The 25958-nt window shown below is 54.8% G+C and overlaps 1 protein-coding gene across 1 annotated transcript; it reads left to right on the top strand.

Moving 5' to 3' along the window:
- Positions 1–506: 506 nt before the first annotated feature.
- On the top strand, positions 507–25292 carry DENND2A (DENN domain containing 2A). Its single transcript, XM_038753558.1, has 20 exons — positions 507–748; positions 4261–4395; positions 4504–5337; positions 6920–7059; positions 13011–13121; positions 13304–13497; positions 14089–14182; positions 15007–15057; positions 15439–15626; positions 16569–16678; positions 17186–17255; positions 18163–18240; positions 18362–18502; positions 18599–18747; positions 18894–19071; positions 21974–22015; positions 23055–23173; positions 23401–23642; positions 24492–24581; positions 25095–25292. Exons 1-20 carry the CDS (start codon positions 507–509, stop codon positions 25124–25126), a joined length of 3240 nt encoding a protein of 1079 aa, XP_038609486.1. The 3' UTR covers positions 25127–25292.
- The last annotated feature ends 666 nt before the right edge of the window (positions 25293–25958 follow it).

Below are 25958 nucleotides of genomic sequence, written 5' to 3'. Positions count from 1 at the left end.
GCACTGTTCTAAGCGCTGGGGGGAGATACAAGGTGATCAAGTTGTCCCACGTGGGGCTCACAGTCTTAATCCCCATTTGACAGATGAAGTAACTGAGGCTCAGAGAAGTTAAGTGACTTGTCCAAGGTCACACAGTAGACGTGAGCCCACTGTTGGGTAGGGACTGTCTCTATATGTTGCCAATTTGTACTACCCAAGTGCTTAGTCCAGTGCTCTGCACACAGTAAGCGCTCAATAAATACGATTGATGATGATGATGATGATGACGTGTGGCGGAGCTGGGATTTGAACCCGTGACCTCTGGCTCCAAAGCCCGTGCTCTTTCCACTGAGCCACGCTGCTTCCCCAATAAATACGATTGAATGAGTGAATGATAGGGATAGGGTCCAAACCGATTGCCTCGTCTCTATCCCGGCGCTTAGTACAGTGCCTGGCACATAGTAGGCGCTTAATAAATACAATTTTTTTTAAAAGCGCAAGAGGGAAGGAGGGGCAGATAGGCTGGGATGCAGAGAGCCGTCTGTCTGTCCAACGTCCCGCGGGCCTGTGGGAAGGCCCGGCCCCGCGGAAGCCGCCGGCCTCTGGGAGCTGCCGGCTCCGTGTTCCCGGGGTCATGGGACCGGGCTTCCCGCGCCCACCGCGGGCAGCCCCCTGGGACCTCTCGCTTCCAGGCCACATCCTTTGGGCCACGTCCTGCCAGCCCCGGGCCCATCCCGAGACATTTGTTTATCCAGATCCCTTCCGGCCTGTCGGAAACAGCCGGGAAAACCAGCCGGGGTCGGCCCTACCTCCGCTCTCCGACCCCCATCCCTAGCTCTCGTCCCTTCCCTCTTTTAGACTGTGAGCCCACTGTTGGGTAGGGACTGTCTCTATGTGTTGCCAATTTGTACTTCCCAAGCGCTCAGTACAGTGCTCTGCACATAGTAAGCGCTCAATAAATACGATTGATTGATTGATTGATTGATTCCCTCTCCCCTGCCCCTTAGGCCGTGAGCTCCGTACGGGATGGGGGCTTGTTGTGGCTCTACCTCAGCGCTTAGCACAGAGCTTGGGACATAATAGGTGAGGAAAAAATGCCACTATACAGTTGCTTTTTTATGTTTTTTTATGGTATTTCTGAAGCGCTTACTATATGCCAAACTGTTCTAAGCACTGGGGTTGATACAAGTTAATTACGTCGGGCACAATCCCCCTCCCTCACGGGGCTCACGGTCTACGTGGGAGGGAGAACAGGCATTTAACCCCCATTTTACAGTTGAAGGAACTGAGGCACAGAGAAGTGACGTGACTTGCCCGAGGTCACACAGCAAGTAGCTGGTATTAGAACTCGGCTTACCCCGTGCCAGGCACAGTACTCGGTGCTGGGGTAAATAAAAGCTAGTAAGGTTGGACACAGTCCCTGTCCCACGTGGGGCTCACAGTCTTTAATCCCCATTTTCCGGGTGAGGGATCTGAGGCCCAGAGAAGTTAAGTGACTTGCCCCAAGTCACCCAGCTGACAAGTGGCGGAGCCGGGATTAGGAGGCCTTCCCAAACTGAGCCCCTTCTCCCCCTCCCCATCCCCCCGCCTTACCTCCTTCCCCTCCCCACAGCACCTGTATATATGTACATATGTTTGCACGTATTTATTACTCTATTTATTTGTACATATTTATTCTATTGATTTTATTTGGTTAATCTGTTTTGTTTTGTTGTCTGTCTCCCCCTTCTAGACTGTGAGCCCGCTGATGGGTAGGGGCCGTCTCTCGATGTTGCCGACTTGGACTTCCCAAGCGCTTAGTACAGCGCTCTGCACACAGGAAGCGCTCAATAAATACGATTGAAAGAATGAACCCACGACCTCCGACTTCCAAGCCCGGGCTCTGTCCATTAGGTCACGCTGCTTCTGTCGTTACTGTTGTTATTGATTATTAGAGTCCGACGCGCCCGCTCACGCGCACAGACATAATGAAATGGAAGCAGAGGAGAGAGCTAGGAAGTCCGGAAGAGGGTTGGATCCTGCATGGAGTCCTGGACTGGGCAGCTTCTATGTACAGGCCGCTGGACTGGACGCCTACATTGGGCCGGGCGCTGGATTCAATCAATCAATCAATCAATCAATCGTATTTATTGAGCGCTTACTGTGTGCAGAGCACTGGACTAAGCGCTTGGGAAGTCCAAGTTGGCAACGTATAGAGCCGGTCCCTACCCAACAGTGGGCTCAAAGTCTAGAAGGGGGAGACAGAGAACGAAACAAAACATATTAACAAAATAAAATGAATAGATATGTACAAGTAAAATAAATAAATAGAGTAATAAATACGTACTCTGCGACCCCCAAGTGGGACAGGGACTGTGTCCAACCTGATTTGCTTGTACTCACCTCAGTGCTCAGTACGGTGCCTGGCACATAGTAAGCGATTCGCAAATACCGCACTTTTTGTTATTATTAGGTGGCCTACTGGCTAGAGCCCGGGCCTGGGAATCAGAAGGACCTGGGTTCTAGGCCCGGATCCACCGTATGTCTGCTGTGTGGCCTTGGGCAAGTCACTTCACTTCTCTGGGCCTCAGTGCCCTCATCTGTAAAGTGGGATTGAGTGCCCATTGGGTACAGAGCCTGGGACTGGGGTCCCTGGCCAGGTTAAGGATGTTTACGTCACTGCCTCTTCCAAGAGATGGTCAGGCCTGAGATTAGGGCTTTTATTCATTCATTCATTCATTCATTCAATCAATCGTATTTACTGAGCGCTTACTGTGTGCGGAGCACTGTACAAAGCGCTTGGGAAGTACAAGTTGGCAACATATAGAGACATATAGTGGGCTCACAGTCTAGAAGACTTTTAATAATAATGATTATGGTATTCGTTAAGCACTTCCTGTGTGACAAGCACTGCACTAAGCACTGGGATAGATCCATGAAATTGGGTTGGACCCAGTCCTCGGTCCATGAGGGGCTCACGGTCTCAATCCCCAATCCCGCTCCTTCCTCTCCCCCTCCCCATCCCGCCCGCCTTACCTCCTTCCCCTCCCCACAGCACCTGTATATATGTTTGTCCGTATTTATTACTCTATTTATTAATTTATTTTATTTGTACATACTTATTCTATTTATTTTATTTTGTTAATATGCTTTGTTTTGCTGTCTGTCTCCCCCTTCTAGACTGTGAGCCCGCTGTTGGGTAGGGACATGGTGCTGATGGTGCCGACTTGGACTTCCCAAGCGCTTAGTCCAGTGCTCTGCACACAGTAAGCGCTCAATAAATACGATTGAATGAATGAATCTGCAGATGAGGTAGCTGAAGCCCAGAGAAGTGAAGAGACTTGCCCAAGGTCATGCCACAGATAAGTGGCGGAGCTGGGATTAGAACCCATGACCTTCTGAGTCCTGGGCCCGGGCTCGATCCGGGTGAATCACAGAGAAGCTGCGTGGCTCAGTGGAAAGAGCCCGGGCTTGGGAGTCAGAGGTCATGGGTTCTAATCCCGGCTCCCCCACATTCATTCATTCATTCAATTCATTCAATCGTATTTATTGAGCGCTTGCTGTGTGCAGAGCACTGTACTAAGCACTTGGGAAGTACAAGTTGGCAACATATAGAGACGGTCCCTATCCAACAGTGGGCTCACAGTCTAGAAAGACACATGTCTGCTGTGTGATCTTGGGCAAGTCACTTCACTTCTCTGAGCCTCAGTTCCCTCGTCTGTGAAATGGGGATGAAGACCGTGAGCCCCACGTGGGGCAACCTGATCACCTTGTATCCCCCCCAGCGCTTAGAACAGTGCTTTGCACATAGTAAGTGCTTAACAAATCAATCAATCAATCGTATTTATTGAGCGCTTACTGTGTGCAGAGCACTGTACTAAGCGCTTGGGAAGTACAAGTTGGCAACATGCTATCTTTATTATTATTATTATAATTATGGCATTTGTTAAGTGCTTACTATGTGCAAAGCACTGTTCTAAGCGCTGGGGGGGGGGGGATACAATGTGATCAAGTTGTCCCACATGGGGCTCACAGTCTTAATCCCCATTTTTACAGATGAGGTAACAGGCTCAGAGAAGTTAAGTGACTTGCCCAAGGTCACACAGCAGACTTGTGGTGGAGTCGGGATTCGAACCTCCGACTCCAAAGCCCGGGCTCTTTCCCCTGAGCCACGCTGCTTCTCTATTACGCGTGCCCTCCTCCCAGTGCCCTGTGCTGCCAGTTGGTTCAGGCAGCGGTGGTGATGATGATGAGTCGGTTTTGACCTTCCGTTGTCCTTGACCGCCTTTTCTCTTTTTCCAGCTCCTGCGACGGACGTTCGCCGCCCCTGGAACTCCGGACCCAGAAGGAGCCGGCCCCCCCAGCTGTGATGAGGATCCTCCCCGCGGCGGCTGGGCCGGCTCCCTCGCCCTGCCAGGCGGGGCCCATCAGGCGGACGTGAGGTGCCCGGGACCCCGGAGGAACCTGAGCGTTGTGGGCCTGGTCCGCGGGGGCTTTGGGGCTCAGTGTGGATCGGCGGCCACTCGCCGGGGGTCCGGCTTGCAGCTCCAGACCTCCCCCGGCCCTGTGGCAGAGCATGGTCCTCCCTGACTTGATTGACAGGGCCGCAGCCCCCGGCCCCGGGGGTCCCCGCCAAGCCCCGAGCGTCGGACCCCGGGCCCACCCTCACCACACGGGCATGGGGCCCGGCCTAGGGGCCGGCCCGCCTAGGGCTCAGGACAGGATCTCCGGGAGGAGAGAGGAGGAGGAGGAAGAGGATGGGAAGCAAGAGAAGAGCCACGGGGAGGCCCGGACTATGGGGGCTCAGCAGTGCGAGGATGGACTGGACTCTGGCGACCAGGAGCCAAGTAGCCTGGTGGCCCTGGGGGCCGGCCGTCAGGGCCCACTCCGGAACCGGGACGAGGACCCGTCCGTGCTGCGGCGGGTGGCCAGGCTGGAGCAGGCCCTGAAGGAGCAGCCGGCCGAGGCCCGGCCTCGCCTGCCTGGCACCTACTACGGCCCCCGCGACCCGCCGGGCCAGGAGGCCGCAGGCGGGGGCCGCGGGGCCGTGTCCGGGGCCGAGCTCAGCCGGAGGCTCCGGGACCTGGGTTTGGGGGGGCCGTCCGGAGGGGACGGGAGGTGGGACGGGACCCCACGGAGGGCAGGGGGCTGGGACCACCACCACATCTACGCGGAGCCGGGGGTCGGGCCGCACAGCAACCCGCCGCCGAAGCCCCGGCGGACGTTCCGGCACGCGGGCGATAGCCCCCGGCCCGCGGGGAAGGGGTCCCGGCCCCCCCTGCCCGCTTTGCCCCCGCCCCCGCTGCCCACCTCTCCCCCACCCCGCACTGGGAGCCGGAGACTGCGGAACAGGAAACACAAGGCCGGCAGTGACCGCAGGTGGGATGGCGTGGCAAGGGGCAACCCACTCTGTTCATTCATTCATTCGATCGTCTTTATTGAGCGCTTACTGTGTGCAGAGCACTGGACTAAGCGCTTGGGAAGTCCAAGTTGGCAACATCTAGAGACGGTCCCTACCCAACAGCGGGCTCACAGTCTAGAAGGGACTGTTCCCGATCAGTTCCTCGGGACCAGAGGGGATGGGTTCCCCTGCATATATACATATATATGTATATATGTTTGTACATATTTATTACTCTATTTATTTTACTTGAACATAGTTACTATTCTATTTTGTTTTGTTAATATGTTTTGTTTTGTTCTCCGTCTAGACTGTGAGCCCGCTGTTGGGTAGGGACTGTCTCTATATGTTGCCAACTTGTACTTCCCAAGCGCTTAGTACAGTGCTCTGCACACAGTAAGTGCTCAATAAATACGATTGATGATGTTGGGTAGGGACCGTCTCTATATGTTGCCAACTTGTACTTCCCAAGCACTTAGTACAGTGCTCTGCACACCGTAAGCGCTCAATAAATATGATTGAATGAATGAATAAAAGGGGGATTCAATAACTGTCCTTCCCCTTAGACTGGGTGCCCCATCAGAGATGGGGAATGTGTCCAACCGAATTGTCTTTTAACTACTCCAGCACTTGTTACAGTGCTTGGCATGTAATAAATAATAATAATGGCATTTATTAAGCGCTTACTATGTGCAAAGCACTGTTCTAAGCGCTGGGGAGGTTTGTTACAGTGCTTGGCACATAATAAATAATAACAATGGCATTTATTAAGCGCTTACTATGTGCAAAGCACTGTTCTAAGCGCTGGGGAGGTTTGTTACAGTGCTTGGCACATAATAAATAATAACAATGGCATTTATTAAGCGCTTACTATGTGCAAAGCACTGTTTTAAGCGCTGGGGAGGTTTGTTACAGTGCTTGGCACAAAATAAATAATAACAATGGCATTTATTAAGTGCTTACTATGTGCAAAGCACTGTTCTAAGCGCTGGGGAGGTTTGTTACAGTGCTTGGCACATAATAATAATAACGGCATTTATTAAGCGCTTACAATGTGCAAAGCACTGTTCTAAGCACTGGGGAGGTTTGTTACAGTGCTTGGCACATAATAAATAATTATAACGGCATTTATTAAGCACTTACAATGTGCAAAGCACTGTTCTAAGCGCTCAGGAGGTTTGTTACAGTGCTTGGCACATAATAAATAATAACAGTGGCATTTATTAAGCGCTTACTATGTGCAAAGCACTGTCGTAAGCGCTGGGGAGGTTACGAGGTGGTCATGTTGTCCCAAGGGGGCTCACAGTCTTAATCCCCATTTTCCAGATGAGGGAACTGAGGCCCAGAGAAGTGAAGTGGCTTGCCCAAAAGCCACACAGCTGACAAGTGGCGGAGCGGGGATTTGAACCCACGACCTCCGACTCCAAAGCCCGGGCTCTTTCCATTGAGCCGCGCTGCTTCTCTTGAGTGCTTAATAAATGCCTCGATTCTTCTTATTTTATTGTCAGTAAGATAGCCTGGCTCACCTCTCCTGTCCTTCCTCCCGCTCCACGGGCCCAGGAAGTCATTCGAGTTTGAGGACCTGCTGCAGTCGTGGGTGGAAACGGGGCGAGCGGACTGGGCTGCCGGAACCAGGCTCGCCCTGTCCCGTCCCCTGTCCCGCCGCCCTTCCCAGGAGAACATCTACGAGGACATTCTTGGTGAGCGGGGCTGGGGGACATGGGGGACGCGGCCCCCATGGCGGGGGGAAAGGACGGACGGAGGGAGGGAGAGACCCGCCGCCATCGGGGCCGCCCGCCGGGAGGGAAGCGGGGCGCTGGGGCAGCGGCCTGCCAAGGCGCGAGGGCCTGCTTTGCGTGCCTCAGTGGAAAGAGCCCGGGCTTGAGAGTCAGAGGTCGTGGGTTCTAATCCCGACTCCGCCAACTGTCAGCTGGGTGACTTTGGGCAAGTCGCTTCACTTCTCTGGGCCTCAGTTCCCTCATCTGGAAAATGGGGATTAAGACTGAGCCCCACGTGGGACAACCTAATCACCTTGTATTCTCCCCCGCGCTTAGAACAGTGCTTTGCACATAGTAAGCGCTTAACAAATGCCATCGTTATTATTATTATTATTATTATTAATCCCGGCTCCACCGCTTGTCAGCTGGGTGACTTTGGGCAAGTCGCTTCACTTCCCTGGGCCTCAGTTCCCTCATCTGTAAAATGGGGATTAAGACTGAGCCCCACGTGGGACAACCTAATCACCTTGTATTCTCCCCCGCGCTTAGAACAGTGCTTTGCACATAGTAAGCGCTTAACAAATGCCATCGTTATTATTATTATTATTAATCCCGGCTCCGCCACTTGTCAGCTGGGTGACTTTGGGCAAGTCGCTTCACTTCTCTGGGCCTCAGTTCCCTCATCTGGAAAATGGGGATTAAGACTGTGAGCCCCACGTGGGACAACCTAATCACCTTGTATTCTCCCCCGCGCTTAGAACACTGCTTTGCACATAGTAAGCGCTTAACAAATGCCATCGTTATTATTATTATTATTATTATTAATCCCGGCTCCGCCACTTGTCAGCTGGGTGACTTTGGGCAAATCGCTTCACTTCTCTGGGCCTCAGTTCCCTCATCTGGAAAATGGGGATTAAGACTGTGAGCCCCACGTGGGACAACCTAATCACCTTGTATTCTCCCCCGCGCTTAGAACAGTGCTTTGCACATAGTAAGCGCTTAACAAATGCCATCGTTATTATCATTATTATTATTATTATTAATCCCGGCTCCGCCACTTGTCAGCTGGGTGACTTTGGGCAAGTCGCTTCACTTCCCTGGGCCTCAGTTCCCTCATCTGGAAAATGGGGATTAAGACTGAGCCCCACGTGGGACAACCTAATCACCTTGTATTCTCCCCCGCGCTTAGAACAGTGCTTTGCACATAGTAAGCGCTTAACAAATGCCATCGTTATTATTATTATTATTATTATTATTAATCCCGGCTCCGCCACTTGTCAGCTGGGTGACTTTGGGCAAGTCGCTTCACTTCTCTGGGCCTCAGTTCCCTCATCAGTAAAATGGGAATTAAGACTGTGAGCCCCACGTGGGACAACCTAATCAGCTTGTATTCTCCCCAGCGCTGAGAACAGTGCTTTGCACATAGTAAGCGCTTAACAAATGCCATCGTTATTATTATTATTATTATTAATCCCGGCTCCGCCACTTGCCAGCTGGGTGACTTTGGGCAACCCACTTAACAATAATAATAATAACAATGGCATTTATTAAGCGCTTACTATGTGCCAAGCACTGTTCGAAGCACTGGGGTAGATACAAGGTGGTCAGGCTGTCCCACGAGGGGCTTACAGTCTTCATCCCCATTTTACAGATGCGGTAACTGCAGCACGGAGAAGTTAAGTGACTTGCCCAGAGTCACACAGTTGACAAGTGGTGGAGCCGGGATAAGTGACTCACCCTGGGAGATAGGGCGGACAAGTGGCGGAGTTGGGATTAAAACCCAGGTCCTTTTAACTCCCAAGCCCGTGCTCTATATTCATTCATTCATTCATTCATTCCTTCAATCGTATTTATTGAGCGCTTACTGTGTGCAGAGCACTGGACTAAGCGCTTGGGAAGTTCAAGTTGGCAACATATAGAGACGGTCCCTACCCAACAGTGGGCTCACAGTCTAGGAGTCTAGTCTATACACTAGGCCACGCTGCTTCACGCTGCTTTTTGGGGGGCATCTCCCCAAAATGTTCGCAAGCAGTGGTGGCAATCTCAGCCCTCTTCACCTTCAAATACCTCATATATCCTACCTCCTCCAACAATCTTCTGCCGACACCTTGAATCCTATCAGCCCATCATCATCATAATGGTATTTAAGTGCCTCCTCTGCGCCAGCACTTTACTAAGCATTAGAGGAGCTACAAGATTATCATGTCAGACACAGTCCCTGTCCCACATAGGGCTCGCAATCTCATTCCCCATTTTACAGATGAAGAAACAAAGGCACAGGGAAGTTAAGTGACTAGCTCAAGGTCACGCAGCGAAGAGGAGGAGCTGGGATGGGAACACCGGGTTCTCTGACTCCCAAGCGCTTGCTCTTTCGACTAGTCACACCGCTTCTCCTAATTATTATGGTATTGGTTACGTGCTTACTGCGTGCTAATGCTGGGGTAGATACAAGACGGGCAGATCGGACGACGGAAGAAAGAGAGTTTGTGTGTTGGATATTAACAAATGCCATTATTATTACTATTATTATTATTATTATTATTATTTAACTTCTCTGTGCTTCAGTTACCTCAACTGTAAAATGGGGATTGCTACTAGAGAAGCAGCGTGGCTCAGTGGAAAGAGCCCGGGCTTTGGAGTCAGACGTCATGGGTTCAAATCCCAGCTCCGCCCCTTGTCAGCTGGGTGACTTTGGGCAAGTAACTTTACTTCTCTGGGCCTCAGTTACCTCATCCGTGAAATGGGGATTAAGACTGTGAGCCCCATGTGGGACAACCTGATCAGCTTGTAACCTCCCCAGCGCTTAGAACAGTGCTTTGCACATAGTAAGCGCTTAATAAATGCCATCATTATTATTATCATTATTACTGTGAACCCCATGTGGGCTGTAGACTGTGTCCAACCTGATTTAGCTTGTATCTACCCCAGTGCTAAGGACAATATCTGGCACATAGTGAGCCCTTAACAAATGCCATAAAAAAGAGACTAATAATAATAATAATAATAATAATAATAATAATAATAATGGCTTTTATTAAGCGCTTACTATGTGCAAAGCACAGTTCTAAGCACGGAGGAGGTTATTAATAGTAGCTTAATAAACTCTACAGCATCCCTGCTATACCGCTGTGCAGTGTTAAGTTAGCTTTCTTCCCTATCCCTCATCCCTCAAAGCATTCCCTGCTAGTACTAGCCAGTGCCCACCCCCAAAGACCACCTATGCCTATCTGCCCCTCACTCTTTTCCTCTGGCTAATAATAATAATAATAATAATAATAATAATAATGGCATTTATTAAGCACTTACTATGTGCAAAGCACTGCTCTAAGCGCTGGAGAGGTTACAAGATGATCACGTTGCCCCACAGGCGGCTCACAGTCTTCATTCCCATTTTACAGATGAGGTACTGAGGCACAGAGAAGTGAAGTGACTAGCCCAAAGTCACACAACTGACAATTGGCGTAGCCGGGGTTTGAACTCATGACCCCTGACTCCAAAGCCCGGGTTCTTTCCACTGAGCCACGCTGCTTCTCTAATAATAGGGTGAGCCTCCTCCCCTCCTCTCCCTACCATTCATTCATTCATTCAATTGTATTTATTGAGCGCTTACTGTGTGCAGAGCACTGTACTAAGCGCTTGACCTGCCAAACACACACCCCCACACACATATCATTGTCATCTGACATTCCTGCCTCTGGAGCCTAGAATCAATCGTATTTATTGAGCACTTACTGTGTGCAGAGCACTGTACTAAGTCCTTTTAGACTAAGTCACAGTCCTTTTAGACTGTGAGCCCACTGTTGGGTAGGGACTGTCTCTATATGTTGCCAACTTGTACTTCCCAAGCGCTTAGTCCAGTGCTCTGCACACAGTAAGCGCTCAATAAATACGATTGACGATGATGATAAAAGAAGGCTAAGAGTATTTGTGTGTGTGTGTTTATTGGGGTGAGGGTGAAGAAAGTTGATAAAATCCCTGACTTTCCTGCTTCTTGTTTGGTTTTGAAAGTGGGCCTGCCTTTGCGTGGAAGGTCCCGGTATCGGACACCCCACCCCAGTCAGAGTCCGTGGCGCCCTGGGGGAGCACGGGAGGGAGCCCGGAGCCAGTCTAGGGCAAAGTTGTTCACTTTCCCCCTGCAGAACCACAGGTTTTCTGACATTTCCCAGAAGAGAGAGAGCCAAACCGCAAAAACAGCTGGGGAAACTCCCACGGAGTGGGTCGGGGGTGAGCAAGCAGCCAGACTCAGTGGGGGTTTGCTCCGACACGGGGCAGGGGGCACACAGACCACTGCGACTGGCACATACACTGACACAGGGCTGGGGTGTGCGACAAGGGTCATATGCCGACTCTGCTGTTGGGTAGAGACTGTCTCTATATGTTGCCAACTTGTACTTCCCAAGCGCTTAGTACAGTGCTCTGCACACAGTAAGCGCTCAATAAATACAATTGATGATGATGATGATGATGCCAGGAGCCTGATGCCCAACTCCTCACCTCTCCAGCCCTTGCAGCTTTGAGAGGGAGCTTGGCATTTTGGGCAAACAGCTCCAGAGCTGACCCCAGCTCGGAGGCTGGGTTGGTCCGTGGCCAGTCTGGTCTGGATTCGGGGCGATTCCCCGACTCTGAAGGGGAATGGATGTGATGGGGACAGGATGCTGCTGAGCCTCCATGCTGAGCACAATCAATCAATCAGTCAGTCGTATTTATTGAGGGCTTACTGTGTGCAGAGCACTGTACTAAACACTTGGGAAGTACAAGTTGGCAACACATAGAGACAGTCCCTACCCAACAGTGGGCTCACAGTCTAAAAGGGGGAGACAGAGAACAAAACCAAACATACTAACAAAATAAAATAAATAGAATAGATATGTAAATAAATAGAATAGATATGTAGTCTCCAAGATGTTTGTCAGGGCAGGGGGATGGGCCGGATGTCTGTCAGAGCCAGAGGGTGGGCTCGGGGGGTGGGGGGTCTGTCAGTACCAGGTTATTGGGATGGGGGTGGCTGTCTAGACTGTGAGCCCACTGTTGGGTAGGGACCATCTCTATATGTTGCCAACTTGGACTTCCCAAGCGCTTAGTACAGTGCTCTGCACACAGTAAGCGCTCAATAAATATGAATGAATGAATGAATGAATGTCATGTATCCACCCTGACGAAGAGGAAGTGTGGTCATGAGTCCACATGAGTGAACTTGTCCTACCTGTTCAGGTATAGGTGTGTCTCGGGGGGAAGCGGGCATGCCCACCATTGGAGCGAGAGGAACCTCAGTTTCCCCAGCGCTCACCAGGAGTCATGCTGCACTTTTCATTCTGGTTGCCAAGGCAACAGGCAGGAGGGCTCCTCGAGACCCCCGCCCAGCCTGGTCCCCCAGTGTGGTCCTGCAGAAAGAGCGGGGAGGAGCAGCGGCGGTTTCGCAGGTCCCCCCGTCAGGAGGGCCCAGAGGACGGTTGATAGTTTCTAGGGGCCTGAGGCCTGTCAGAGGCCAGAGGATCAATCAATCAATCAATCGTATTTATTGAGCGCTTACTGTGTGCAGAGCACTGTTCTAAGCGCTTGGGAAGTACAAGTTGGCAACACATAGAGACAGTCCCTACCCAACAGTGGGCTCACAGTCTAAAAGGGGGCTCACAGTCTAAAAGGGAATGCCAGTTGCTGCTTCACCCATTGGCGTGGGGCCCCTCCCAGTCGAGGCCGGGCACCTCGGCCAAGCCCCAGTCAGGGCCCCGGCCCGAGGAGAGGAAATCCGGTCAGCCAGGAAGGGTGTTCAGCTTCCCGGCCCCAGGGCCTGGAAGAAAACGTGGTCTGAGCAGGCGCTGGACCTTGTCCGGTCACCTCGGAAGTGGGCACGTGGTCGGGAGAGACCCCACCACCTGGGGTTGGTGCCGGGGGGCCCGTCAGCGTCGCTGAGGGCCGGGACTCTCGCCCTGCAGATCCCCCCATGAAGGAAAACCCATACGAGGACGTGGAGCCCGAGGGCCGCTGCCTGGGGAGGAAATGCGTCCTCACCTTGCCCGGATGGCCCGCCACGGACGTGCCCGCCAAGGTGGGAACCGCTGGGCTGAGAGAAAAGCCGGCGCGGGGGCGACCGGAGGGGGACAGAGGGAGGGAGGGCAGGACCCAAAGATGACCGTAAACCAGCCCTCACCCGCAGACCACCCATTCACACCCACCCCCACGAAAGTCTGCATCTCTAGGTGTCCGACGGCCCCCGACCGCTCCTCCTCTCTGTCCGCCCAGGGACTCTCCAAACCTGCTTCCTTCCGGCAAAATTCCGAGCGGCAGAGCTTCAGGTCGCTGGACGCGCGGAAGCCGAGTGAGGATGGAACCAGCCCCCCGTCCACTCCCAGTAGTCCGGATGACACTTTCTTCAATCTGGGGGATCCGCAGAATGGCAGGAAGAAGAGAAAGATCCCCAAGGTACTGGCAGACCCTGGTCAAACGAATCAGCCCTCAGGCCCTGTGTTCCTCGCCCCCGTCCCCCAGCTCAACCCCGAGGAAGTCCATCTTGGACTCCTTCTCTGACGGAGCATCGGGATAGGTGGAGGATCCGGGCTAGGGAAGGACCATCCGTCATCCTAGACTCTCCCCCAGTGACCCAGCACGGACAACCTGACTCGCTAGCGGAAAGAGCCCGGGCTTAGGATTCAGAGGACGTAGGTTCTAATCCCGGCTCTGCCACTTGTCTGCTTTAAGCCACTTAATTTCTCTGTACCTCAGTTACCTCATCCGTTAAATGGGGATTAAGACTGCGAGCCCCACGTGGGACAACCTCATTACCTTGTATCTACCCCAGTGCCTAGAACAGTGCTTAGCAATATAGCAGTTCAATAGCAGATTGAACAGATTCCCGTGGCATCCCTGCCCACCAAGCTCCCTCACGTGAAGCTGCTCCATCGCCCTGAGGGTCGTTTTGGCTCCACCCCGCTCTCCTCCTGGCACAGTACTCGGGGATGGGGCAAGGAGTGCCCCCATCATCATCGCCATCTTTGCTCGTCTGTGTCCACATAGCTGGTGCTGAGGATCAATGCGGCCTTTGAGGCCCGGAGAGGGAAGAAGCGAGTGAAGAGGCTGTCTCAATCCATGGAGAGCAGTTCCGGGAAAGGTCGGACCCGGGGGTCACCTGGCGTGGGGCCGTTGGTGGGGCAGGGCCGATCAGCTCCCTCCCCACATCTTCCCTCTGCCCACATTGGACCAGATGGCCCTGCATGCCCTGGTGGCCCCTGGATGGTGCTTTTCAGGGGTTGCGGGAATGCACAGCCAAGATGGTCCCTGCCTTCTCCTCTTTTCCCCTACCTCCATCCCATCCCCTTTCCCTGTATTGATTGTTTTCCCTCCCCTCTGCCCCCGCAGCAGTGCCAGGGTGTGAGACTTTAGGATGCGGAGGCGAGCACTGTGCCCGGGCCGAGGTGCCCTGTAAATCCCGAGCGCTGCTGTCGCTTCCCCTTCCGGCTTTCCCCTCAAAGCTCCACCACTGGTCTCGCTTCCAGCCCAGTGGCTCCCACCTTAGCGGACATGTCTGGAGTGGGAACATCTGAGGTGGACGTATCAGGCCCGGGCATGTCTGAGACACGTCCGAGAGTGTCTGAGACAGGAATGTCCTGCCTCAGAGGAGGCTATTCAGTGCTTAGAACGCATAGTAAGCGCCTAACAAATGCCATCATTATTATTAGAATGTGCTTCTTCGAGGGAAAGAGAGGGCCAGGCAGGGATGAGGGAAATTGGGGGTGGGAGAGGACTCTTCCCTCCCAAGGCAGGGGTGAGGGAAGGGCAAGCCCAGGGGGGTTTGAGGGGAAAGACCTTCTGCCCCCCAAGGCCCACCCCAACCTCAACCTCCTGGAATAAGCAAGCCCTTCCCGCCCACCCGGCTGCCCATCTCCCCCGTCTCCCACCCTCCCAACCCGTCTCTCTGTTTGCCCTTCCCATCAGGAACCGATGACAACAGCGAGTCGGACAGTGACTCTGAGGAGAAAGAAGCAGGTGAGGACGGGAAGGCGAGGAGTGGGTCGAAAGCATTTTTGTTGTTCCGTGGGAGAGAAGGATGGGCAGGGGAGGGGCAGGTCGGGGAGAGGAATTTGGGGGGAGGTGTAGGGCATTGGTGGGGGACAAGTTCATCGGTGACATAGAGGGAGGATCAGGAAGAGGAATGAACAAATAGTCAGGGAAGGCTTCCTGGAAGAGATGAAGGGGAAAGGTGGGGAGAGCAGGGAACTGCCGGATGTGAAGGGGAATGGAGTTCCGAATGAAGATGAGGAGAACAAGGCCCAGGGAGTAGGTTTGCATTCGTGACCCCACTTCTCTGATACCTACCTGTCGCTCCCGTCCCTCCTCCCCACCCCACCCTGGGCCCTTCGGACGCAGCTCACAGTCAGCGCCTCGTCTCCGTGAAGTCCCGCCTGAGGCAGGCGCCCCACCCGCGACCCCTGGAGCGGGACCCAACCGGACTCGGGGAGCGGCAACTGTTTGAGTATTTCGTGGTGGTCTCGCTGCACCAGAAGCAGGCGGGGGCCGCCTATGTCCCGGGACTCACCCAGCAGTTCCCTGGCATGGTATGGAGTGGGGGAGTCCACACATCCCGGGGGGAATCCCTGCCCGTCCCGACCAGCCGCGGGCAGCCACCGGGCATGAGGGACGCTAGGAAAGCCCGGCGGCTGGCCACGAGGTGACCAAATCTGCTCAGGGCATCTCTGCCGCCAAATGACAGAAACCCAGCAGATATCGCTAAGCCAAGTTCCTGTTAAGTGGAGGGGAGAGGGGTTGCCCTAATGGGGGTCCTATAATAATAATAACAGCGGTATTTAAGCGCTTATTATGGGCCAAGCACTGTACTAATAATAATGATGGTATTTGTTAAGCGTTTACTATGTGCAAAGCACTGTTCTAAGCGCCGGGGAGGTTACAAGGTGATCAGGTTGTCCCACAGGGGACTCACGGTCTTAATCCCCATTTTACAGATGAGGAAACTGAGGCCCAGAGAAGCGAAGTGATTTGCCCAAAGTCCCACAGCTGACAGTTGGCGGAGCGGGGATTTGAACCCATGACCTCTCACTCTGGCTTTTTCCACTGAGCCACGCTGCTTCTCTAAGTACTGTACTAAGTACTGGGGTAAACGCAAGATCGTCAGGTCCCACACAGGGCTCGTAATCCAAGTAGGAGGGAGAACAGGGCGTGAATCCCCATCTTGCAGATGAGGGAACTGGGGCCTAGAGAAGTGAAGTGACTTGTCCAAGGTCACACAGCAGAGAAGTGATGGAGCCGGGATTAGGACCCAGGCTCTCTTACTCCCAGGCCTGGGCTTTTTCCAGTGGGCCACACTGATTCTTAGGGGTGGGTGAAGAGGAGCCTCTGCCCTGGCCTCCCACCATTTAGGGGGCTTCTCACCCGAACCTGGGCAAGAGCCAGGAAGAACCCCGGCGAATGGCAAGGTGTCCTTCAACGGCCGGCTGGGGACTTCCCCCTGCTACCTCCCACCCCCTTGTTTCCGACTGCAGCTACAACGCTCGCTCCGATTCAGCCGGGAGGCCGAGGACCAGCTGAAGGCCGTCCCTCAGTTCTGCTTTCCCGACGCCAAAGACTGGGCCCCCGTGTCCCAGTTTGCCAGGTGCTGTCCCGAAACATCGACCGGATGATGCTGTTTACGGGGTGCCGTGCTCAGCACTTGGGGGACGGCAGTAGAGGAAAAGCCAGCCCTGGGGGGAGCTTCCCGGACGAGGCAGACTCTCATCATCAACCATCATCAGTCGTATTTATTGAGCGCTTACTGTGTGCAGAGCCCTGTACTAAGCGCTTGGGAAGTGCAAGTTGGCAACATATAGAGACAGTCCCTACCCACCAGTGGGCTCACAGTCTAAAAGGGGGAGGGTTCTGAGGATGGGGAGGACCAGGTGCGGGGAGGGGCGTACTGGATGTGAGCGAGGGGTCGGCTGAGGGAGAGACCCCCCCATTGTGAGCCCCATGTGGGACATGGACTGCGTCCAACCTGATTATTTTGTATCTGCCCCAGCGCTTAGAGTAGCACCCGGCACATAGTAAGCGCTTAAAATATACTATAAAAAACGAGAGAGACGAGAGCGAGGCCCAGACCGACGACTCCCTTCTGTGCCCGCAGCGAAACCTTCTCGTTCGTGCTGACGGGAGAGGACGGCAGCAGGAGGTTTGGGTATTGCCGGAGGCTCTTGGTAACTACCGTGAAACGGAACCCCCTCCCCGCCACCCGTCGGGCCCAATCTCGGCCCCCCGGTCCCACCCCAACTCATACGGGGAGGAAGAGCACAACCCAGAGCCACCCGAAGCGCCCCGGTCCCGGCCCACCTCTGGGCATTGCCCGTGGTGGGAAGACCCCATCAGTCGGCTCCCCCGGATGGGAGGGTGGGCTTTCTGCAGGGGTCCCAAGCTCCCACCGTACCCCTTGTGAGAGGATCGTGTGCTTTCGTTGTGCCAAAGCGCCTCCCTCCCTGTTGGCCTGTGTCCTCCCATGAGCCCTAGGAGGCAGGGATTCTCCACTCCGTTGTTCAGAGGGGTTCAGCAACTTGCCTAAGGTCACACAGCAAGCCAGTGGAATAGCTGGGACCAGAACTCAGGACTCCCGACACTTCCCACTAAGCCACACTCGCTCCTAAATGCCCAAGGGAGTAGCTCTGCTCTCCCCCATAATTCCTAGGACCTTGTGTGCAGGGGCTAAAAGAGGATCACCTCCTGCTTCTCCCTTCCCTGGAGAGTTCCCTCTCCAGGCATCCTTGGAGCCCTGGGCTTTGGTCTACCCCCTCCACCAAGCCCACCCTGGGGAATGGGTGGTCTGGTTGGGTCTGGTGAGGGGGGTGGCGGGGGGAGTGAGGCTGGAAGAGGAGGAAGGGGGCAGAGGAGTGAGAGAGCAGAGAGGAGGCCGAGGATGAAGGGGAGGTGGCCAGATCCACCCATTTTCTCTGCTGCTTCCTAAGGAGGGAGGTGGGATGGACTGCGGAATTCTGGGATTCCTCCCCACCCGCCCCGGATCTGGGCATCTGGACCCCAAGGAGGATGCTCCGGCCCAGGCGGCTAACGGCGGCGCTGGTGGTGGGGGGGTCATCTGTCTTTTTCTTCGGAAAGCCCAGTGGGAAGGGCAAACGTCTCCCGGAAGTCTACTGCATCATCAGCCGGCTGGGCTGCTTTGGCCTCTTCTCCAAGGTGAGCGTGGGGCCCCCTCCCCACGCTGGTTTCACGTCCCTCTCCAGATCTTCATCCCCTGCCAACCCCTCCGGCCCCATGATCCCCTCCAGCTCCGCCCATTCTGGTCCCCCCTTCCCAGATCCTGGACGAGGTGGAGAAGCGTCGGGGTATCTCCCCGGCCTTGGTGCAGCCCCTCATGCGTAGCATCATGGAGGCCCCGTTCCCGGCCTTGGGCAAGACCGTCGTGGTGAAGAGCTTCCTGCCGGGCGCGGGTACCGAGGTGGGGGGCCGGCGGGCAGAGGTAGACCCTGGGCGGGGAGGATGGAGGGGGGAGTGTATCAAGCGCTCTTCACTGTTTCTCGTCCTGCCCTGCAAGGCGATCGAGCTCCGCCGCCCCCCGGACTCCAGGCTGGACCACGTCGACTTCCGGTGCCTCTTCTCGTCGCTCGGCGTGCGGCTCCTGCTCCGCGTCTTCGCCGCCCTGCTCCTGGAGCGTCGGGTCATCTTCACGGCCGACAACCTCGGGTACCGCCGTCTCCCCCTGCCCCCACCGCCTCCCCTGGGCATCGGCCGGTCGCGGGCCGCTGGCCCAGGCGGTCGCCGTGTGTCCTCCGGGGCCACGGTTGTCCCCATCGCCAAGGTCGCTCTGCCTCTTTGTGTTCGGTCACCAGTACCCTGTCCCGCTGCTGCCACGCCATGCTGGCCCTGCTCTACCCCTTCACCTGGCAACATACGTACATCCCTCTGCTGCCGCCAGCCATGTTGGACGTCGTGTGCTCGCCCACCCCCTTCTTGGTTGGGCTGCCGACGGCCGCCCTGCCTCGCCTCGAGGAGCTGCCCGTGGAAGAGGTGAGTCAGGGGCCCTGCCCAAGCCCTCCCTGCAACCAATGCCGATCACCAACTGGGCCCCTCCGCCGCAGCGCTAAGTGCTCACAATCAAGTGACCAAACTCGATCCCTGCCCTCAAGGCGCTTCCAGTCTGCCAGGGGAGACCAACACTCCAGGGAATGACAGCCCTGAGGAAGGTGGCAGAGGATAAAGAGCCCTGCACGCCCGCTGCGGGCCGGAGCAGCGTGCGGGTGTGATGGAGCCCGAGTGGAAGGAGGCAGGGAAATAGAGGAAGGCTTCCAGGTGGAGATGGGCTTTCTGGAGGGCTTGAGGAAGGGGAGAGTGGCGTGGACTGCCAGACATGAAAGGGAAGCAGCATGGCTCTATCCATTTTGTGGATGGAGCAGGAGCCTGGGATTCAGAATTCTCGCTTAACAAATTCCCATTATTATTATTATTATTATTATTATTATTATTATTATTATTATTAATCCCGGCTCTGCCACTTGTCTGTCGTGTGACCTTGGGCAAGTCGCTTCACTTCTCTGTGCCACAGTTACCTCATCTGTAAAATGGGGATTAAAGCTGTGGGCTCTATCCATTTTGTGGATGGAGCAGAAGCCTGGGACTCAGAATTCTCGCTTAACAAATGCCCATTATTATTATTATTATTATTATTAATCCCGGCTCTGTCACTTGTCTGCTGTGTGACCTTGGGCAAGTCGCTTCACTTCTCTGTGCCACAGTTACCTCATCTGTAAAATGGGGATTAAAGCTATGGGACGTGGACTAAATCCAACCTGATTAACTCATATCTACCCCAGTGCTGGTTCCTGGCACATAGTGAGCGCCTAACAAGTACCACATAAAAAGCGGGGGAGGATGAGAGCGAGTAACAGTGAGTAGGTTGAAACCCTCCCACCCCCCCAACACAAACACACACAAACACACACACACACACACACGCACGCACACTCTCCAATGGTCCTGACAGGTTTGTAGCTGGGAGGAAGAAGACCAGCCCCCCTGGGTCCACAGAGAAGCAGCGTGGCTCAGTGGAAAGAGCCCGGACTTTGGAGTCAGAGGTCGTGGGTTCAAATCCCGGCTCCGCCAATTGTCAGCCGGGTGACTTTGGGCGAGTCACTTCACTTCTCTGGGCCTCAGTTACCTCATCTGGAAAATGGGGATTGAGACTGTGAGCCCCCCGTGGGACAACCTGATCACCTTGCAACCTCCCCAGTGCTTAGAACAGTGCTTTGCACATAGTAAGCACTTAATAAATACCATTATTATTATTATTATTACATGGCCTTTAGCCCTGCGGCCGGGGACACGCAGCCTGTGGTCACCTCTGCTGGCTCATTCCGGCCTAAGATCAATCAATCAATCAATCGTATTTATTGAGCGCTTACTGTGTGCAGAGCACTGTACTAAGCACTTGGGAAGTACAAGTTGGCAACATATAGAGACAGTCCCTACCCAACAGTGGGCTCACAGTAAGATGCTAACACTAGCTCCATTCTCCTCCCTATTATCCACCTCTCCCTCCCCTACTCCCTTCCTCAGAGCCCTCAACCCTACCCCTGTACTGCAGCCCCCACTTTCACCCTGCAGAGTGTGTATTTGTGTGTGTGTGTGTGTGTGTGTGTGTGTGTGTGTGTGTGTGTGAGACAAAGAGAAAGTCCATATAATAATAATAATCATGATGGCATTTGTTAAGCGCTTACTATGTGCAAAGCTCTTTTCTAAGCGCTAGGGTAGATACAAGGTAAATCTCTTAACTTCTTTGTGCCTCAGTTCCCTCATCTGCAAAATGGGGATTGACTGTGAGCCCCCCGTGGGACAACCTGATCACCTTGTAACCTCCCCAATGCTTAGAACAGTGCTTTGCACATAGTAAGCGCTTAATAAATTCATTCATTCATTCAATCATATTTAATGAGCGCTTACTGTGTGCAGAGCACTGGACTAAGCGCTTGGGAAGTCCAAGTTGGCAACATCTAGAGACGGTCCCTACCCAACAGCGGGCTCACAGTCTAGAAGGGGGAGACAGACAACAAAACAAAACGTATTAACAAACTAAAATAAATAGAATAAATATGTACAAATAAATAGAGTAAGAAATCCGTCCAAACATATATACATATATACAGGTGCTGTGGGGAGGGGAAGGAGGTAAGGCGGGGAGGGGGAGGAGGGGGAGAGGAATGAGGGGGCTCAGTCTGGGAAGGCCTCCTGGAGGAGGTGAGCTCTCAGCCATTAATATATATATATATATATATATATATATATAATATATATAAGGCTCACAGAGGCCCAGAGAAGAGATGTATTACTCTATTTATTTTACTTGTACATATTTACTACTCTATTCTATTAATGATGTGCATATAGCTCTAATTCTGTTTATTCTGACGGTTTTGACACCTGTCTACATGTTTTGTTGTCTGTCATCCCCCTTCTAGACTGTGAGCCCGTTTTTGGGTAGGGACCGTCTCTATATGTTGCTGATTTGTACTTCCCAAGAGCTTAGTCCAGTGCTCTGCACACAGTAAGCGCTCAATAAATACGATTGAATGAATGAATGAAAAAAAATGAAGTGACTTGCCCAGGATCACACAGCCGACACTTGGCGGAGCTGGGATTAGAACCCATGACCTCTGACTCCCAAGCCGGGGCTCTTTCCATTGAGCCACGCTGCTTCTGTGGGTGTTAGGGGGGTGGACTTCCCAAGCGCTTAGTACAGTGCTCTGCACATAGTAAGCGCTCAATAAATGCGATTGATGATGATGATGATGATGGGGGGAGACAGACAGGTGTGGGTGGGGACCCACCCAGAGCCCCCGTGGTTCAAACAAACGGGCAGGGGGCTGCACTAACCTCCTTCCCCCTCGTCTCCGCTCCTCCTGTCAACGCTGTTTAGGTCCTCGTGGTCGATCTGGTTCACAACCGCTTCCTCCGCCAGGTAAGGCTCCATGTCCTGCGCCTTTTCCGGGGCCCATGCGCCCTGGGCACTATACCCTGCATCCCGGACCCCGGAATGTGGCCCCCACCTACTCCACTGCCCCGCTGGGCGGGCACAGTGGAGATGGGGGAGCAGCGTGGCTCAGTGGAAAGAGCCCGGGCTTTGGAGTCAGAGGTCATGGGTTCAAATCCCGGCTCCGCCAATTGTCAGCTGGGTGACTTTGGGCAACTCACTTCACTTCTCTGGGCCTCAGTGACCTCATCTGGAAAATGGGGATTAAGACTGTGAGCCCCCTGTGGGACAACCTGATCACCTTGTAACCTCCCCAGAGCTTAGAACAGCGCTTTGCACATAGTAAGCACTTAACAAATACCATTATTATTATTATGGGGGGATGGTTGAGGGCTGGACTGGTGGTGTCCAAGTCCCACTGGAGCGAATCAAGATATGACAGGAGGAGCAGTGATGATGATGGTATTTGTTAGGCGCTTCTTCTGTCTCAGACTGTACTAAGCGCTCGGGGTAGATACAAGATAATTAGGATGGACACAGTCCCTGTCCCACATGGGGCTCACCATCTTAATCCCCATTTTACAGATGGGGTGACTGAGGCACAAGGAAGTCAAGCGACTCATCCGAGGTCACACAGCAGTGTGCAGGTGTAATTTGTGCACGTGTGTCTGCACACATGCCTAAGTATGGAGATTGTAATGATGGCATTTGTTAAGCGCTTATTACAGGCAAAGCACTGTTCTAAGCGCTGGGCTCCACGTGGGCAGGAAACAGTGCCTGGAACACAGCAAGCACTTAACATATACCATGCTTATTATTATTATATCTACCAACAGCTATATTGTACTCTCCCAAGAGCTTAGTATAGTGCCCTGCCCACAGGAAGCAATCCATAAATACCATGGATTGATTGATTGATTGATTGATAGGCCAAGCTCCAGACCCAACTCCGGTCTCCCTAGAGCTCCCAGACCCACACTCCCACGCTTGGGTGTCCAGACACGCCCCCGTTGTCTGTAACCCTCAGATGGAAGATGAGGACTCCATTCTGCCTCGGAAGCTGCAGGCGGCTCTGGAGCACGTGCTGGAGCAGCGGGACACGCTAGCCGGGGACCTGGAGGAGGGCAGCCTTGATGGGGGGCTCGGTGAGCCCCCGACCCTCTCCTGGAGCCCCCCATCCCCTTCCTGGATCCCCTGGAGCTCCCCTCCGGCCCATTCCCCAGGCCTAACCCCTAATGCCACACCAGCCCCCTATCAGGATAGCAGCTGGGTTGAAGAAGAAGAAGGGGACCCCCATGGCCCAGGGCGGGCAGGGGTCCACGTGCCCGCCTCCCCCCACCGTCGACGACATCGCCCGCCCCTCCCTGTCTGCCGCCATCCCCAGGGCCCCTGGACGAGCTGGTGTCCGAGGCCTTCGTGCGCTTCTTCGTGGAGGCTGTGGGCCACTACGCCCTGTTCCTGAGCGGCGGGCCGGACGAGCGGACCCTGCAGCGTGACGCCTTCCTCAAGGCCTCCTCCTCCCGGAGCCTGCGTCGCTTCCTGGAGGTCTTCACCGAGACCCAGATGTTTGGGGCCTTCCTGCGGGAGCGGGAACTGCGGACGCCGGCCGCCCCCGGTCAGCGCCGTGAATCGGTTCCCTCCCCCGGCACGCCGTGGGCAGGGGGAGGGCGGGAAAGGGTGGGCCAGGGCAGGATGTGAGTCTTGGGGGGCTGGTCAGGAGGGTCCCCTCAGTCTGGGGGCAACAGGGGACAGGGGACACTCAGCAGCGGGGCCCAGCTCCCCTGTCCTCCTTGCCTCCTGGGGGAGTGTCACTGTGTGACTGCTGGGATACCATTTGGAGAATCCGCGCTGCTGCCAGAATTCCCAATTTTGGGAGTGGGGAATGGGGAGAGGGGACACCCTAGGACTGCCCAGTCTCCCAGACAGGGCAGGGTTGGGAGGGATGGGGTCACCCCAAAATGGTCCAGTTCTCCAAGCTGGGAGAGCGTGAGGAGGTGGGGTTGTCCCAAGATGGTCGGGTCTCCGCCTGGGGCATGGTGGGGTGGCGGGGTCACCCTGGAATGGTCTAGTTTCCCGACCTGGGCAGGTGAGGGGTGGAGTCACCCTGGGACGGTCCGGTCTCCTGGCCAGGCCCCGTCGGCCATGCCGGAGCGGACGCTGACGGGCGGCTCTGCATCCAGAAGAATGGAGAAGCAGCATGGCTCAGTGAACAGAGCCCGGGCTTTGGAGTCAGAGGTCATGGGTTCAAATCCCGGCTCCACCAATTGTCAGCTGTGTGACTTTGGGCAAGTCAGTTCACTTCTCTGAGCCTCAGTTACCTCATCTGTAAAATGGGGATTAAGACTGTGAGCCCCCCATGGGACAACCTCATCACCTTGTAACCCCCCCCCAGCACTTAGAACAGTGCTTTGCACATAGTAAGCGCTCAATAAATGCCATCATTATTATTGTTATTATCCAGCAGGGCTGTTTGAGGTGCGCTCCCAGGAGTACCTGGACTCTCTTCGGAGCGGCAGCGAGCAGGGAGGCGTCAACAAGTTCCTTAAGGGCCTGGGTGAGTGACGGGGGGCATGGAACCTTAATCAGGCTCACTTCCCAGGGCCCTGTCTCCCTCCCGCCCAAAACCCCCAGACCCCGTCTTTCCTTTTGTGACCCATCCTCTTCTTCATGACCCCAACCTTCTCTCTAAACACCCCATCCTCCCATCCCAAGCCTCCTTTCTCCCATCTTCCCACCTTTACTCCCTTCCCACCCCATCTTCCCTCTAGTCACAGCTCCAGGGATGGCATTTTTCCCTACTTGGAAAACCGCACTCCAGATGCAAGGGAGGTGGGGGGAGAGGGAGAAAGCTCCATGCACTGCTTCCTTCCCACCATTTGGCCCCTCTCCACCCCACCCCACTCAGAGCCGGGGGTCTCTGGCCGCAGGGAGGACCTCAAACTCGCCGAGACTGGGGACAGGACCAGCTGGCTGTGGGGTCCCAGGGGCCAACCGGAGAGTGGGCGGGGGGGTGTCTGGGGAACCAGGGCCCGCACGAGGCCATGACTTTCTCGTCTCATCTCTTTAGGACACAGGATGAAGTTCCTCCACAAGAAGTAGCCGTCGGCCATGCCGGGAGTGCCCTTGGGCTCAGTGGCCTCTCTGTGGGGAGACGGGAGCCCCGGGAACCTCAGGGACACGGAGGAAGGAAGTGGGCCGCACTGGTCCCCAATCCCAGCCGCGGTCACGTGGGTTTAGGTGGCCTCTCTGGACAGCTCCGCGGGGTCGGGGGTGGGAGGATGGTCTACCTCTTCCTGCTAAGGGCAGGGGGACCCCAGAGCCACCGAGCCGTGCCCCCACCTCCACGCTTCAAGGTCAGGATGGGACGCAGGGTTGGGATGCAGGAAAGAGGCTGACCAGACCCAGGGCAGCCCCGGACCACAGCTCCCGGAAATCCCACCCCTGCGCCTCCTCCCCACTGTGGACTTCCTCCTCCCCCCGTGGATTTCCAGTTTGGGACTGGGAGAGGTTTGGGGGAACCCCGCCATTGTGCACCACGTCCGTGCAGAACTTCCGACGGGACCGGTGCTTAGCGCTGAGGTGAACCCAGGATCATTAAATGACACAGAGCCGCCCCTCCCCACCACCCCCGATGGTCCCCCACAGGGCCCAAAGCCTAAGTAGCAGGGAGAGCAGGTACCATAGCCCCATTTTACAGATGAGGAAACTGAGCAGCGGAGAGACTTGCTCAAGGCCTCCCAGCAGGCCAGAGGCTGAGCTGGGACTAGAAACCGGGTCTCCTGACGCCCAGCCTCGGTTCTTCTCCAGAGAAGCGCCGCAGTAAGGGTGAGGTGAGTGGGGATGAGCTGGGGTGACCAGGCTCTGTTTCACAGTGGCTCCCAATCAGGGCTCCCCACCTTGACCTCACAGGGCCCAAGCGGCTGGGCAGCGT

The sequence above is a fragment of the Tachyglossus aculeatus genome, chromosome 11 (genome assembly GCF_015852505.1).
Source record: "Tachyglossus aculeatus isolate mTacAcu1 chromosome 11, mTacAcu1.pri, whole genome shotgun sequence".
Classification (NCBI taxonomy): Eukaryota; Metazoa; Chordata; class Mammalia; order Monotremata; family Tachyglossidae; genus Tachyglossus; species Tachyglossus aculeatus.
The sequence above is the reverse complement of the archived record's forward strand: the minus strand, read 5'-3'. Positions and strand labels throughout refer to the sequence as shown.